We start from the raw sequence: 16723 nt of genomic DNA on the forward strand, positions 1-16723 counted from the left end.
GGCTAGAACTGAAAAATACAATGTCATCGAGATCAACCACCACAAACTGATCTGTGTACTTGTGGAATACCTGATTCATCAAAGTGCAAGAGGTTGCGGGGGAGTTTGTCAAGCCAAAGGGCATTACGAGGAATTCGAAGGCTCCATACCTTGTTACACACAGTCTTCGGTTCGTTCCCTTGTTCTATCCGAACTGGGCACTAGCTTGACCGGAGGTCGAGCTTCAAAAAGTACTGAGCTCCATTTAATTGGTCAAACACGTCATTTATGATCAGGATGAGATATTTGTTCTGAACTGTAACCTTGTTTAAAGCTCGGTAGTCTGTGCATAGTCGAAGTGTTCCGTCTTTCTTCTTCTGAAACAGTACAGGGGCCTCATAAGGTGCTTTCACAAGTCCGAAAAATCCGACAACCAATAACTCATCTAACTGTTTCCTAAGCTCAACTAGCTCAGGTAGAGCCATTCGGTAAGCATTCTTTGTCGGGGGCTTGGCTCCTAGGACAAGCTCAATCACGTGGTCGATCCCCTGTCGAGGAGGTAATGACTTTGGCAGTTCAGGCGGCATGATATCAACATATTCATTCAAAACATTCTAAATCTCTACTGGGGAAGTCTCAATTTCCATCTGCTCATCCAAAAATTGGATGGCCATAAAGGTCGACTCTTCTCTATTGAGCCCCTATTCAATTTCAAGGTTAAAATCATTCTCACCCACTTGGTTGCTTGATATTTGCTTGAACTACTGTCGGATGATTACTCGTTACTACCATTACACTAAGCCAGTGGCATGGGAATGACTTCATGTTGTAAGAGAAACTCCATACCGAGTTCTACATTAAAATCATCCATGCAAACAATGAGTAAATCAACATCTTCTCTCCATTCGCCTAAATGTATAGATATCTTTTTCGATACTCCAACTATTGACAAGGCTTCAGAATTAACAACTTTCATCTTGCCTATGTCTATCTCGATTTTCAACTCCAACTGATGTGCTTCTTGTTCAGAAATGAAATTATGAGTTGTACCTGAGTCTACCATGGTGCTCTTTTCGGGTTTGGAGTTTATGACCGCGTCGACAAACATGAGTACATTTTTTAAAGCATCCTTTTGGTGAGATGCCTTATTTTGAATTGTTGATAGTAATTTTAGCGCACCCATGCGACGGGTGTCCCTCTCATCTTCCCTTTCAACTTCTGTTTTTGCCTCGGAATCGTTAGAACACTGTAAGAAGGCTTTAAAAGCTGTAAACGAGCCTCGGTGTGGGCATTCGGCTACATGATGAGGGCCTTTACACAAGAAGCAAGAAATAGGTCTTGTTTGATTCAAATTTGACTGATGTGCTCCTTGAGGAGCACTAGAGCTTGAGGTTTGTGGTTTATTATCGTTTGTCAAGCTTCTTGGGGAATTATGCTTGGAGATCTTATTCCTCGGATTCGGTGTGCTCACATTCTTCTTTTGGGACCCTTGGTCACCATTGTCTCAAACAATCTCTTTGCAGCAGCAAAAGCAAAGACAAGATCTTGAACTTTCTGTTCGTATAACTTATTCCTGGCCCACAGCTTGAGTCCTTCTACAAAGCAGAATACTGTCTTTTTTCGATATGTCTCGAATGTCCAACATGTCACCGGAGAATTGTTTAACATACTCTCTCATGGTTCCCGCGTGCAAGTTCTCGCAGTTTTCTTTTAGAAATAAATTCTACATTTTCAGAAAAGAATTGAGCCCTCAGTTCTTTCTTAAGATCTTCCTACATATCAATGGTATATCGACCATTTTGGACGTCATTCACTTCCAACCTCCACTAGAGTTTTGCATCATCAGGCAGATGCATGGAGGCTAATGTCACCTTGGTTTCTTCAGAATTGGTTCCACTAGCCTTAAAGTACTGTTCCATATCAAGGATGAAATTTTCAAGCTTTTTAACATCACGGTTCTCATTAAAGGCTTTGGGTTTCAGGATCTTGAACTTTCTCGAAACACTATGTGCTTGATTCGAGGTCTGGTTATCCATTGTTTGCATTGTTAAATTTACTTGCATTTTCATCCCAGCCATCTCGACCTTGATTGTCTCAATCGTGGCTCTACAGTTGTCTGACAGATTGCTGAACAACTTTAGCATGGTCTTCTGGGAACAGTCAAGCCCTACAACACGCTCTTCCATGTATGCAATAGACCTTGAAGAGCTACTCCCACGTTTAAAACTACCTGCTTGGGTGGTTCTATGTTCTAACGAATCAACCCTCAGCGCCAATACATTTATGGGTAGCTCGTCTATTTCTCCGACTTTTCAATCCAACCCCTCTAGTCGGGTCTGGAGAAATCTTACTTCGTCTGGCAATTCTCTCAAATACAAGAATTGCTCTTCAATCTCACTCAGTCGCTCAGACTGCAACTTCGACAGTTGTTTAATTGCAGCTCGCTTAGCCAAAGAGCTAACAAAGCTCTGATACCACTTTTCACAATCACAATTTTCAAACACGGAATGGACAATTGTGCGACACTTGATCTAACTCAGTGAACAAGTCAGCCGTATGAAATTCGAAAGTCATGGACAAACTTGCGGTACAATGTAGCCTCCCTTCACGTTTGGAGAGAAATTGATTTTATAAGATGTGAGAGAGAAAGAAAAGCATTGAAGACTGCCAATCGCAAAGAAAGCTTAGAAAGCAAAGAGTGAAACAAGGCTTGGTCAGGGATTACACTACTATGTCTCGTCTATAGTACATTTTAAACATTTTTAACTTTGACAAGCTTGCATATGAAAATGCCGAAACGTCACACTCTAGGTCGGTGACAACAAAAGGAAAGAAAAAGACTAAACTATGTACAAAACATAAAGATAAGGTGGTTTGAGGATGTTTAAGCATGCGGCCATGGGCAAACAACACCTTGGACAAGCATGCTCGTGACACCAAATGCCTTTGCCCGCGCACCACCGTCGGATACCTTCACAAACCAGTCAACCTTCTCCCCTCTGTCATCCCAAGTATAGCCATTATACCCTTCCGACAATCCACACCCTCTACACACCGTCGTTGCCTTTGGTTTACGGACTGACCTCAGTTCACATGCCATTGCCTTTTTATGTCTTACAGCAGCATCATCATATCCATGGTTCCGAGAATGATCAAGGGTATGCTCAGTGGTTTTGAAGTTGGTGAATCCTTGGAATAGTCTAAATTAACCAATCTACCGATGCATTCAAAGAACCTGGTAACTTCACTCCCTAATTTTCCTTTGAATTATATAATTGGCTCTCTGGGATTGTCTATAGAAAATTTCCAAGGGGAAAAATTAAACAGCCAAAATTATTTTTTGTGGTCTTAAGTAATCTAGATGTTCCTTGAGGGTCGTCACCAGTTCGGGTTTCTGTCAGGAAAGACTGTCTGTCCTCCACCGGGTGATGCCTTGGAACGACTCTAGAAAGGGAAGGACTCACTCATTCGGCATATGCTAATTAATCTAATGGGACAACAAATCGACAAGCCTCTACTGTAGCCACTCCAAAAGACTTGTGGGATACAACTAAGAAACTCTACTCAAAGCATCATAATGTCTCTCAATTGTATACTCTGAGAAAACAGGTCCACGATGCAAACAAGGGACCCTAGACGTGATTTCCTATTTCAATAAACTCGCCCTTCTCTGGCAAAAGATGGATTGAGCAGAAAGACTTTGGGACATGTCAAATGACGGTATACAAAAGTGCTGAAAATATTTATCATATTTTAAATGACAAAAGTGCTGAAAATATTTATAATTATAGCAAAATTTCATAGTTTATCAGCATACACTGTGATGGACAATGCCAGCATCTATCATATCCTAATCTATATAATTAAATAACTTAGTCAAACACAAAACAGAGTGAACAAAGAAACAAGGAAACAATCAACCCATGATTAGTAAATTTGCGCAACAGTTTTCAGAAAGGAAAAGAAAAAAGTTGAAATATATATCCGGCAATTTCTGTGTAAAGATTTACCTTCCATCATCTTGCACATGGATTCGCCCATTCCTCCCTACATTACAATGCTGATCTGAATCTAGTTCCCAGACCGCAGGCTTGTTCTTTTGTGGTTGAAAATGTCCCAGAAATCTGACCATTATTTAGAAGTTAAAATTTTTACACAATATCCATGAATTAATAAATAACATCCCCATATTAGTATTGGGCTGTTGTCTATACCCAAGAAGCTACTCATTGTTGTTTTCAATTAAAGATGCAATTAAGACATTAATTTCACAAAAAAACACTATTAGAAGCAATTATCCTAATCAATTAGCTCCCCTTTTCTTATGCAGGGAGCAACTTTTATTTTATTTTATGTAATATGCAGTCACTTCTTCAGTCATTTATTCTTTGATCGATAAAACAAAAACGAAAAATAAGATGAGCATTTATAGAATATTACTCAAATAGGAAATTATAAAAGAGGAATTACAGTTTGTTATTCAAATTTGGTAGGTTCTTTAAAGCCAAAGTCTCAGTTGTTTTGTTCTAACGCAGTCAAAGCAATCCTTAGTGGAATTTTGTTTGAAAGAATTCAGTCTTTCAAGATAAATCATTGGCAAGGTTGGATCGTTCTCAAATTGCCAGGATTATTGCTTCTTTCTAGAGCTCTCTTCACAATATTTTTTTTTGCATAGTTTTCCATTCAAGATTTATGTCCAAATTGGATTACTTTCTTTTAAACGAAAACAAAATGTTTGTTGATTATTTCCCGTTTCGTATTATATTTTATTATATTGGTTGTATTATATTTGCCAGATTTATTTTTTCCTTATATGCAATGGGTTGTTCTTCTACTCTCTTTGTGAAATATATAGAAAATTACGTTTTTTGGCATGGTATGAGAGCAGGTTCTTGAACCTTAAACAAAAAAAGCATAATTTTTAAAATTTAAAAAGACCATAATTTTTTTAGAACCTAAAAAACTTTAAAATCTTAAAACTCTTTCAGTCCACTTTCGATGCCCACATACTCAGTGTCACAATTGTAACCTTCCAAACACGGGATGTGCAACTGTGTGATACTTGTCCTAACTTAGTCAACAAGTCAATCGTGCTAAATCCGAAGTCGCCGGCAAAATCACAATATGATGTAGCCTCCCTTCACATTTTAGAGAAAATGGTTTTTAGAACGTGAGAGAGAAAAGTATTGAAAACATCATTAAAGAGAGCATTGAAGACGGTCAGCAATATGAGTTGTCTGTTGCATACAATCTCGAACAAGCTTCACCCAGTTGACGAACTTGTAGTTTAAAAATAAACGATGGGAACAAGGCTTCAAATCTAAATGATTATGTTGACCATACTAAACGAGCATGTTATGACTAGGTAAGCGATCGTTTGACCATGTCAAAGTAAAAATTTGAAAAACAATATAATTAAAAAAACGGCCAACTCGCCTACCCAACCCGAATTTTTTGGGTTAAGTTGACCTTAACATATTCAACCGATAGGGTTCACTTTTTGCCAACCCGGTTACTTTGGGTTGGTCCATATTTTTCCTCTAACCTGGTCCAACCCAACTTATGTACACCCGTATTCTTCATCATTGGATCTGAAAACGAGTGATCATAATTAGAGTATTTTTGGAGATATTATTCTCATAATATTCTTTCCTTAAGTGTATTGTTCTTTGCCTATAATTAGGTTTGTACCTCTAGTAAAATCAATGAAATAGAGAATTATTCTTGAAAACAACATGGTATCAAAGCTCTAGGTTTCTTTTGTCTCATTGAATTCTACCCGCCACATCCTCATTCGATCTTTGCCTTCGTTGATCATTCATCAAGATCAACAGAGGCAGAGCCATCCCCAATTAGGGTTTATCTAAATTTTCTCAAGCAGATGTGCGATCGTCGCTTACTCTTTTCCAACCCAGAAACCCACCGCAAACATCCCTCTATTCCAACTAACCTACTCCTCATCGAGAAACCTAGATCCATCTCCCGTCTGCCACTGAACCCTTCTGTTCCAGATCCGACCTTCCTAGTGGCCGCACATGCACAAATTTGACCCAGCCACCACCCTTCAAGACCTTCAGATCTGCCACCGCTGCTCATCTTCGTTCATGCTTTGTTCAAATCCGAAGACGAGAGACGATGACAACGACGACCTGCTCCGATTATGTTTTGTTTCCGATTTGTTCCGGTTTGACCAGATCCGCTTTGCACGATTTCATGCTTCAGTTTCGTGTTTCGTTTCAATTCGTTCCGCTCGGCCTGATTTCATGCTCTGATTTTCTACTAGTTCTACTACGGTTTCAATTTGCTCCAGTTCCGTTCTGCCCAATTCTGTCAATTCCATCACATGTCATTAATAAGACTCATCATCGTTCCTCCCCTACTGCCTAGTTGCATGCCCAACACAGCTAGATTCGGTGATGCCCAACCTATTTGGCGTTGTTTCACCATAGCACTTCTCCCTTGTTCGTTTCAGATTTGTTGAGACCCTCGCCGCCATTTGTATCGTGTTGCTAGTTTTTGCTCATTGCCCAAGAGTTCTTGTTTCGTTCTTCGTAGGTTCTAATATAGAACTCTATACAAGGATCTATGTTTCTATCCCAAAAGTTCTTCATTTCGTTCTTTGTGGGTTTGTTTTTAGCTTAGAAGTTCTTTGTGTTCTCCATGGATTTCTGATTCTATCCTAGATCTACTGATTCGATTTTTTTCTTAGCAAACTCAAGTTCATTCTAGAACCTTGAGTTTGAGGGAGAGGGTATTGCCGTAATTAGAGTATTTTTGGAGATATTATTCTCATAATATGCTTTCCTTATGTGTATTGTTCTTTGTTTATAATTAGGTTTGTACCTCTAGTAAATCAATGAAATAGAGAATCATTATTGAAAACAACATTATGATCTTCCTACTGCTCTTCGTAAAGATAAACATAAGTGTGCTCATCACATTTCCATTTTGTTTCATATAACCATTTGTCGTCTTCTACATGTTCTTTTATTGCATCATTAGAGTCTGTATCCATTCCTAAAACTGTTCCTGAAGCCTTGTCTCATCCTGGTTGGTGTGCTGCAATGGTGGAGGAGATGACAGCTTTAAATGACAATTGTACTTGGGATTTAGTTTCTCTCCCAGCAAGAAAGAAGTCTATCGGTTGAAAATGGGTGTTTGCAGTTAAAGTTAATCGTTCTATTGCTCGATTAAAAGCACGCATTCTAGCGAAAGGCTACCCACAAACATATGGCATTAACTATTCTGATAATTTTCACTGTTGCAAAAATGGCATCAGTAGGGTTGTTTACTTCATTAGCTTCAATCAACCATTGGCCTTAAATCAGCTTGATATTACAAATGCATTCCTCCACGGTGATCTTCAACAAGAGGTATGTGGAGTAACCACTAGGATGTGCTGCTCAAGGGGATTGGAACGGTGTGTCACCTTCGAAAATCTTTGAATGGAGTAAAACAGTCCACAGGGCTGGTTTGAAGAATTCGGTCAAATGATTGAAAGCTTTGGAATGCGAAAAATCACATTAGATCACTTGGTCTTTTTTAAGAGATCTGAGAGTTATGTCATCCTGTTACTCTTATAAGTTGATGATATTGTGATTACTGGAGATGATGCTCCAAGTATACAGTCGCTAAAGACTCTCCTCATCGCCAATTCAAAATAAAATATTTGGGCATGTTGAAATACTTCCTAGCTAGGAATCAAGGTAATAAGAAGCAAGAAAGGCATACTATTATCACTGAGAAAATATATACTTGACTTGTTGACTGAAACAGGGAAGCTAGGGGCTAAGCCATGTAGTTCCCAGTGATGCCCAACTTACAACTCCCAAGAGATGGAGAATTATTAAGTAATCCTAAAAGATATAGGAGGTTAGTGGAAAAAATTAATTACCTTACAGTGACTCGACCGGACATAGCTTATTCAGTGAGTATTATGAGCCAGTATATGCCATGCCCTACAATTGATCATTTGGCTACTTTGGAACAGATTTTGTGTTATCTGAAGGCTGCTCCTGCACGTGGTTTATTATATAAGGATTATGGTCATACTAATAATGAATGTTTTTTATACGCCGATTGGGAAGGATCCAAAGAAGGTAGAAGATCAACTTCAGAATATTGTGTTTTTGTTGGTAGTAATTTGATTTTTTGGAATAATAAGAAGCAAAATGTGGTGTCACATTCAAGTGCGGTATAAAAAAATAGAGCAATGGCACAATCTGTGTGAATTGATCTGAATATATCAATTTCTTCTTGAGTTGGGATTTGAAATCACCATACCAACAAAATTGTGGTGTGATAATCAAGCAACAGTTCATATTGCATCTAATCCAGCGTTCCATGAAAGATATTTAAGTTGATTGTGATTTTGTCGTGAAAAAATTCAACAAGGTTGGATATCTACCGGATATGTGAAGACTGGAGAACAATTAGTAGATATCTTCACGAAAGCATTGAGTGGAACACGATAGATTATCTATGTAACAAGTTGAAGCATGATTAACATATATGCTCCAACTTGAGGGAGAGTTATAATTCTATTATTGTGAATATCCTTGTTATATTTTCCTTTCTTGGTTTCTTTTGCACTTTCCTTCTTTGGTGACCATTGAATCTTGTATATATAATTCTTGAGTGAATGCAATAATATATTATGATTATCTCTCAAACCTAAGTGTTCTACACAAATGATACTGATGCAATCACACAGTCATAATAAACAGCACAAATAGATATTAGCCATTTTCCTGTTATTAGCTGTTTTTTGTTATTTTCAGTTATTAGCTGTTTTCTGTTATTTTCTGTTATTAGCTGTTTTTTCTGTTTTCTTCAAAACTAATCAGTTACAATAACTGATTAGTTACACTCAAACAATTAGCTGTAACCATCATTCACATCTATAAATAACCATTCTCCTATTAAGAATGGCATATTAGAATTCTTGAATAAAAGAAAGGATCCAAATCCAACTTTGAATTACATCAAAGTGGTATCAGAGCAGCCCCGATTCTTGGACGGATGGCTGGCCGGAGAGGAAACAACCCAGCCACGGGGGACGACCGTGCGCAAGAAGAGACGGAGGACACCGCCGCCCTCTCACCAAGGACATCAACGGTTCGCTTGCTGGCCGTCGAGGACTCCTTGGGAGATTTACACCGGAAGATAGATAGAGTCATGGACAACTTCCAACTTGCCGATTAATGTACTCGTGGTCGAGTACAATCTCCGGAGGATGGAATGATGCAATCACACAGTCATAATAAACAGCACAAATAGATATTAGCCATTTTCCTGTTATTAGCTGTTTTTTGTTATTTTCAGTTATTAGCTGTTTTCTGTTATTTTCTGTTATTAGCTGTTTTTTCTGTTTTCTTCAAAACTAATCAGTTACAATAACTGATTAGTTACACTCAAACAATTAGCTGTAACCATCATTCACATCCATAAATAACCATTCTCCTATTGAGAATAGCATATTAGAATTCTTGAATAAAAGAAAGGATCCAAATCCAACTTTGAATTACATCAGATACACAATAATTCATAATTTAATCTACAAGAAACAGTGATTGCTTGGGAGAAAAGATCTACAAGGATAAAATCCTTTTCTCTTGCGTGATCATTATCCAATTTAAATACAGAAGAATGAATATAGGTAAGCTTACAAATTAATAGCATCTTGTTTTTCTGAATCCATGTAGGCATTGCTATAATATCTTTGAAGAGTTCTGAAGAATTCCTGAGACTGTGTTGCTGCTTTCCACTGTCCCCTTCTCTCAGAGAATATCTATTTGCCATCCAAGAAGCAGAAAACTTAGAAAGATGGAAAATGATACCTCTACAGTTTTGATAACGAGAACCAGTCCTCGAGCCAAAAAGGAAAAACCCCTGATTCTTCAGAAGCATAGTGAGTCATGAATTCAACAAGGAACAATAAAACTGGTTAAATATAATTTCTATCTTACTAGAAATTATATAAAAATTCTCTTCCTGAAATAGATCAAACCAATCATCTCATTGCACAATAGCGATCAAATTCACTTAAAATTCAAACATTTTTCCTGAACAGTGAACAAGAATGAAATAGCCGTCACATTTCTGAAGACGATAATGTTTTAAATGCACATTCCAAGGCAATTTTTGGACTTCTACAATTTTCATAGCTTGTTTCATCTATTCTTAACCATTAAATTCCATTAGCATATTTCATTTTTTATGAAAGAAATATTCCCTATAAAATATTTTTTTTTGCTTTACTTATTTTCTTTGAAATGTTAGCCTCATCTAACAACATCTAGCCCAAAACACTTCACCACAAGACAGCAAAAAATAAATAAATTCAATGCAATAACGAATGCTATGCTGGAAAAAGAAAAGCACCCCAACATGAGAAGTACTGAAAGGATTAACCTTTGGACAGCATGGAGATGATTCAGCGAGAAAGTGCTTCAAAAGAGCTGAGCGCATTCAAAACGGACCAACCAAAGGAAAGGAAAGCTATGTCGTGAAATACTTTTTTCTTTTTTAAGGAAACAAGTCTCTTTATAAATATTAGTGAGACTATTACTCAAAGTACAAGAGGGCTATACAACAAGCAGAGAGTAAAGAGCCTAAGAGATCAGGAGGTGCACTGGGGCATCTCATCTAGGTTGACACCCCCTTAGCATCCTCACGATATCCACAATAAGCTACCTTTAATGAGTATCTTCATGGTACCTGAAGTAGCAATGGTTGTAATAGGGGCACATGTTAATGATGAAAGAGATGCTTTCGACGAGTTTTGGTACTTTTGAGATTTAGTAGACAAACCATGGATAGATTAAGCTCGTAATTGAACTAAATTAGACATCACATTGTGCCAAAATAATATATTTCTTGTATTTCACAAAGAGAGAAGGGTTTTCTTAAATAGAAGAACAACCCATTACAAACAAGGAAAAATAAATTTGGCAAATATAATACAACCAATACAACAAAATAATACAAAAAAAGGAAATAATCAACACTCCCCCTCAAGATGGTTTGAAGATATCAGTCATTGGCAGCTTGACAATCAATTTGTTGAATTGCCACTTTGGAAGGCCTTTAGTTAACACATATGCAATTTGCTCAGTTGTCGGAAGATGGTGTATGCATATTACTCCCGCATCAATCATTTCCTTTATGAAGTGTTTATAAACTTCAATATGTTTTGTCCTGTCATGAAGGACTAGATTGTGGGCATGGGCATTGTCTTGGTGAATCTCAATTCTTCCAACAATCTTCTTATCCATATACCCTCGCAAATACCATGGGCTAAAGCTCTAAATTATGCTTTTGCACTACTTCTTGCAACCACATACTGTTTTTAACTTCGCTATCATGCCAAAGTAGTCCAAAACCTAGAAGAGGGACAAAAAAATCTTTCAAAATATCCACATCATCAAAAGGTTGTACTTCCTTTTTCAACACCTCAACACCTCATGTTCATCTTCAAAGACAAAGTTTGATGTTCCAATTGAAAACACATCCCTCAGGCGAGTAGAAGTATTAAAAATATTCACCAAAATATTTCTCCCGTAAGCCACTCTAATAGATTTCAATACCTTTTTCAACCATAACAGGATTCATGATGAACAAGATAATCTCAGAGAATAGACTTGAGAAAATCAACATTACCCTGTTCACCTGATGACCTCAGTATCAACATTACCCTGTCCACCTATATTTCAAGGAATAGTTGTCTCGGACCTCTCACTTTCACTCATTTTACTGCCAATATGTGAGTCAATAGAATCAATCATACCTTGATTTTGTAAAGGATCAAAATCTTGGATTAGAGACCGTTGATTAGCAGGAGACCCAAGTTCCCTTCTAAGATTCCTCCTAGAGTAGGTTTTCTAAGGAATTTGGTTCGTAGTTAAGACTATGTAGTGAGGATCTGGGCAAGCAGCAGACTTGATATGGTAACGAGAGTAGGACTAGAAGACTCTAAGGATATCACCAAGTTAGAGTTAGACTCTTCACTATTACTCTCCCCTGAAGAAGGCTAACAGGAAAGAAAGAACGATTCTCAAGAAAGATAACATCCATGGAGATAAAGCACTTACAAGAAGACAGATGGAAGTATTTATAGCCTCGTTGATGCAGAGGGTAACCAACAAAAACATATGCTTGAGCTCGATGGGCAAACTTGGATGGGTTAGGGCCATGGTTATGAACATAGGTTGTGCATCTGAATACCTGAAGAGGAACATTAGAAATGAGGCAGGTACAAGGATATGACTGTTTCAGACACTTTAAGGGGGTTTGTAGATGTAAGACACGAGAATGTACCAGTGGCATTTGTTTCTTGCCTCTTGGGGGACAACCATGTAACTTCCAAAACTGTTCTTTGGTATGTCATTGTTTTTTCCAATGCTCAGAAACAGAAACTGGTTTTCCATTGTGCTTTTCACTACCACTGGTAAAGGATCTCGCACTAAAAGCAACAAAGTCAGTAGTAGGAGTTGCCAAAATACTCATAGATCTTGTGCAATCCTCCTCGACACGGATTTCAAAATAGACTTTCATCAGGGAGAGAATCGATCTCTGGCCTAGTATCTGCCCTCGTACTACATCAAACTTAGGATTAAGACCAGCAAGAAAGTCATAAATCCAGTCACTCCCTCCAATTATAGAGTAGTGCAAACCATCACTGGGACTACTCCAGACTAGCTCTCTGCATAGGTCCGTTTCCTGCCAGATAAGAAAAAGCTTATTAAAAAAGGATGTGACATCATGGTTCCTTGCCTGCATTCATGAACCTGTTTCCTTAGCGTACATAGGAGAGAGATCTTCTGACGTTTGGAGTAGAGTGTTTGGGCAATGTCACAAATATCTTTGGTTGTTGCAGCATACAGTAATGACTTGCCAATCCGGGGATCTATACTATTGATCAATATGGATTGAAGAAAAGAGTCCTCTCCCTTCCAATATTGTTCCTGTTGGTCGCCCGATAAGGTATTTTTCCTGTCAGAAAATCAAATTTATGTCTTCCTTCAAGGACCATTATCACTGACTGAGACCATGAGAAATAGTTATGGTCATTCAACTTTTCCGCTGAAAGATATCTTGTAGACCATGCCACTGTATTAACCACATAAGAATAGGATGTCGTAGGGAACGAGGTTACCAAATTCTCATAATACATCGGTATAGGAGTGTTGGATGTCGTCTCTAAGCTAGTCTCAATTGCTGCAATCTGTTATTGAAACCCTTTCAATTGTTGTTGGCTATTCCTGAAGAGGAGAGGAAGCTTGCATGTTAGGGTTGGAATTCGCCGAAGATTCACCAACCTCAAATGTTGAGTGAATTTGAGGATTCTTAACATCAGTATGATAACTATGGTCGGTGAGTGGCAGGGCATACAAATTTGAGGGCAGAAGCGGTGGTGGCCAACCGAAATTAGGTGGCAGTACATGAATCCAGGCGTGGCGAGCAATATAGGCTGCGGATGAAGAAGAGGCTTGCACAAAAGGGATGGTCGGCGCTCTCTGAGGAGGATGGACTGGCATGTGTAGCTCCGACGACGGCGCATGGAGGTCCTACAGCGGTGCGTGGGTGGCGCGTGAGAGGTGGTTGGCGGTGCGAACGACAGCGTAATCTATGGGATTACATTGGCGGACGTTGTCTGAAGGCAATGGAACCATACATCCATGGTTCATAACTTGCTTTAAATCTACCAAGCATTGCATTTTACAAAAGTTCTCCACCCCTGTTTGTCTTCACCAATTGGAATATGAATGAATGATCTTCTGTTTGTAACCAAACGTTTTTATTTTTGCACTTCGAAACTTCAACCCTGCCATTTTCTAACTTTTCTTTGTTGTAAATGTAGGAGTCCTCTAATCTTCGATTCAAATCTGAGATTGCTTCAATGAACCAAATAAGCCATGTGCGAACATCTTTTACTTGAAAAACTCCATCATCGTGCCAAATACAGAAATACAAGTTATCGACCCTACAACGTTTAACTTCCATCTGTCTTTGTTTCTCCTGAAAAGAAGAAAAGAAGACGAACACAAGGTATACGTGGAAGACCCTAGTACAAAAAGAAAAAACCACGATAGAAGCCGCTCTTATTATTTTCTAATAATTAAAAGATTGCAAGAGGGAAGAATATATATAGGCTATAATAAGCCCTAACAAAATGGGAAATAAAACTAGGGTATAATAAATTACACAAACTCTCGGAGCTATAAACACTCCACTAGCTCCTATTTTCCAACAATTTCCAATACAAAAAAGTCCAATGTGAAGTTGTTAGGATACTAACAAGAATAATCTAAAATATCCAAAACTTAATGGCATAAACGGAGACAGTAATCTGCTAATTTATATATATAAACCAAAATGTGATAACAAGTCAACAAATGATGATAACGAAAAGAACAAACAACAAGAAAAACATACCAACCTCCTCACAATGAGCTAGGAAACTTTCAGGCTACAGCAGCCTTTACAAACAAAAGATGAAAATAAAATAACCTAGCTACCCTAAACCGTATAAAGGTCTTTATATAGCTCTCCTATCTTTCCTCCCCGCAGGTCCCACCTGCACAAACTTTTTTCAGATTCTCCCTCCGTCATTAAATGCCTGTTCATTTACCTTTTTCCACTCCTCTTGTAAGTATGAATAATAAGGGGTCTTACAATACCCTTGGGCTCTAAATTCACCTTGTCTTCAAGGTGAAAAGTCAGAAATTGTTGGTTCATATGGTACACCAACTCCCAAGTAGCTTCACTCTCGAGTAATCCCTTCTATTTCACAAGCCATTCATTTGCTCCTAATTCCCTACTTCAGCGAATACCCACACAGTTTCAGCCCATAGTTGCAATTCAAATTCTTCAGTCAGAACTGGAGATTGATGTTGTACTTCATGTTGCTTTCCTAACTTCAGTTTCAGTTGAGACGTGGAAGATGTTATGGATGGTAGCTTTCGGTGGCAACGGTAAACGGTTGGCTACTTCACCTACTTCTTCAATGATCTTGTAGGGTTCGTAGTATTTGGGTGCAATTTTTTCACATCTCTTTCGAGCCAACGAGCACTGTCTGTAGGGTCTCAATTTCAAGAATACTTCATCTCCCTCCTTGAATTTAAGGGCTCTTCTTTAGAGGTCAGCCATCTTCTTCATTCTATTATGAGCTAGGCATAATTTTCCTTCAAAGCATTAATAGCCAAGTCTCTTTCCTACAACATTGATTCAACTTCATTATTTGGGGTCTTTTGATGTCCATAGGATAATCAGAGGGTGGTCTACAATAGACAACTTGGAAAGGAGTGGTTTTTGTAGAAGCATGGAAAGTAGTGTTGTACCATAGCTCAGCCCATGGAATGAATCTGTCCCATCTATGTGGTTGTTGATTGCAAAAGTATCTCAAGTACGTTTCTAAACATCTATTCACTCCTTCAGTTTTTCGTTTCAGGATGAAACACAAAGCTTCGTTTCAATATTGTTCCCATTTTTGCAAATAGTTCCTTCCAAAAACTACTAAGGAAGATCTTATCTCAATCCGATATGATAGATTTCGGAAAGCCATGCTTCCCTACTACCCTATCAATAAAAACAACAGCCACCTATTTAGCTAAGAAGGGATGTTTTAGAGTGACAAACTAGGCATACTTACTAAGTCGGTCAGCCACTACCATAATCACATTGACACCCAACCATAGGCAATCCTTCTATAAAGTCCATCAACCAGTCTTCTGAAATTCTGTCCAGAATGGGAATAGGCTGTAAGACTCCAACTGGTTTTGTGGCTTCAAACTTGTTTCTTTGGCATGTGTCACACTGCTCTACATACCTCTTCAGCTCTAACTTCATTCCTAGCCAATGCAACTCTCCACTCATTCTTTTGTAGGTTTTTAGGAATTTGGAGTGACCCTGTAAGATTGAATCATGAAAGGTGTGCAACAAATTAGGTATGAGTGAGGAAGTTTTTGAGATGACCACCCTTCCTTTATACAACAATATTCCGTTTTCCCATTGATATTTATTGTATTCCTCGGGATTCTTCATTAGACAGTCAATGATTTGCTGGATTTCCTTGTCTTTCTCTACTTCCTTCCGGACCACGTCTATGTCAACAATTCCTTGAGTTGTCAGAGTTCAGTTTAGGTGGTTGTTCCATACTTGATAAAGCATCCATTGCCTTATTTTGGAGTCCCAGTTGGTAGAGGATTTCAAAATCATAACCAAGGAGCTTAGTCAACCATTTTTGAAACTGTGGTTTGGTTGTACCTCCCTCTGTTCCAGCAAGAATTTTAAAGCCTTCTGATCAGAAATGATAGTAAATTTCCTGCCCAAGAGATAGTGCCTCCATTTTTGCCCGGCAATTACTACAGCCATCAACTCTCTTCCATATATGGATTTAGTTTGAGCTTTTGGTGACAACTTCTGACTATAGAATGCAATTGGGTGACCGTTTTGAGATAATACAGCCCCTAAGCCCATTCCTGAAGCATCAGTTTCAACAAGAAAAGGGAGAAACCAATCCAGCAAGGCCAACACAAGGATAGTGGTCATAGCTAACTTAAGTTTCTCAAAAGCTGTAGAGGCTACTTCACTCCATTTAAAAGAGTAATACTTCTACTCGCATGGGGGATGAGTTTTCAATTGGAACATCAAACTCTGTCTTTATAGATTCAACATGGTGTGTTGACGTGTTGTAAAGGAAGTACAACCTTTTGTTCCGCTTTTGGGTTTGGACTTCTTTGGC

At 38.4% G+C, this 16723-nt stretch overlaps 1 protein-coding gene across 12 annotated transcripts in view; it reads right to left on the reverse strand.

Annotated features, from left to right (window-relative positions):
* Nucleotides 1-16723, reverse strand: part of LOC101209319 (phosphoinositide phosphatase SAC4) — a 91954-nt gene that overhangs the window by 42260 nt on the left and 32971 nt on the right. For all 12 annotated transcript variants that reach the window (XR_004216451.1, XR_004216452.1, XR_004216454.1 and 9 more), the window contains exons 11-12: nt 9648-9769; nt 3990-4103 (exon numbers count right to left, since the gene is read on the reverse strand). Coding sequence is in view for 7 of the 12 variants with exons in the window: in XM_031885086.1 (XP_031740946.1) it covers nt 3990-4103; nt 9648-9769 (236 nt within the window). In the remaining 5 variants the exon portion in view is untranslated. The remainder of the gene's footprint in view (nt 1-3989; nt 4104-9647; nt 9770-16723) is intronic.

This window comes from Cucumis sativus, chromosome 5 (assembly GCF_000004075.3).
Source record: "Cucumis sativus cultivar 9930 chromosome 5, Cucumber_9930_V3, whole genome shotgun sequence".
In the NCBI taxonomy this organism is placed as follows: Eukaryota; Viridiplantae; Streptophyta; class Magnoliopsida; order Cucurbitales; family Cucurbitaceae; genus Cucumis; species Cucumis sativus.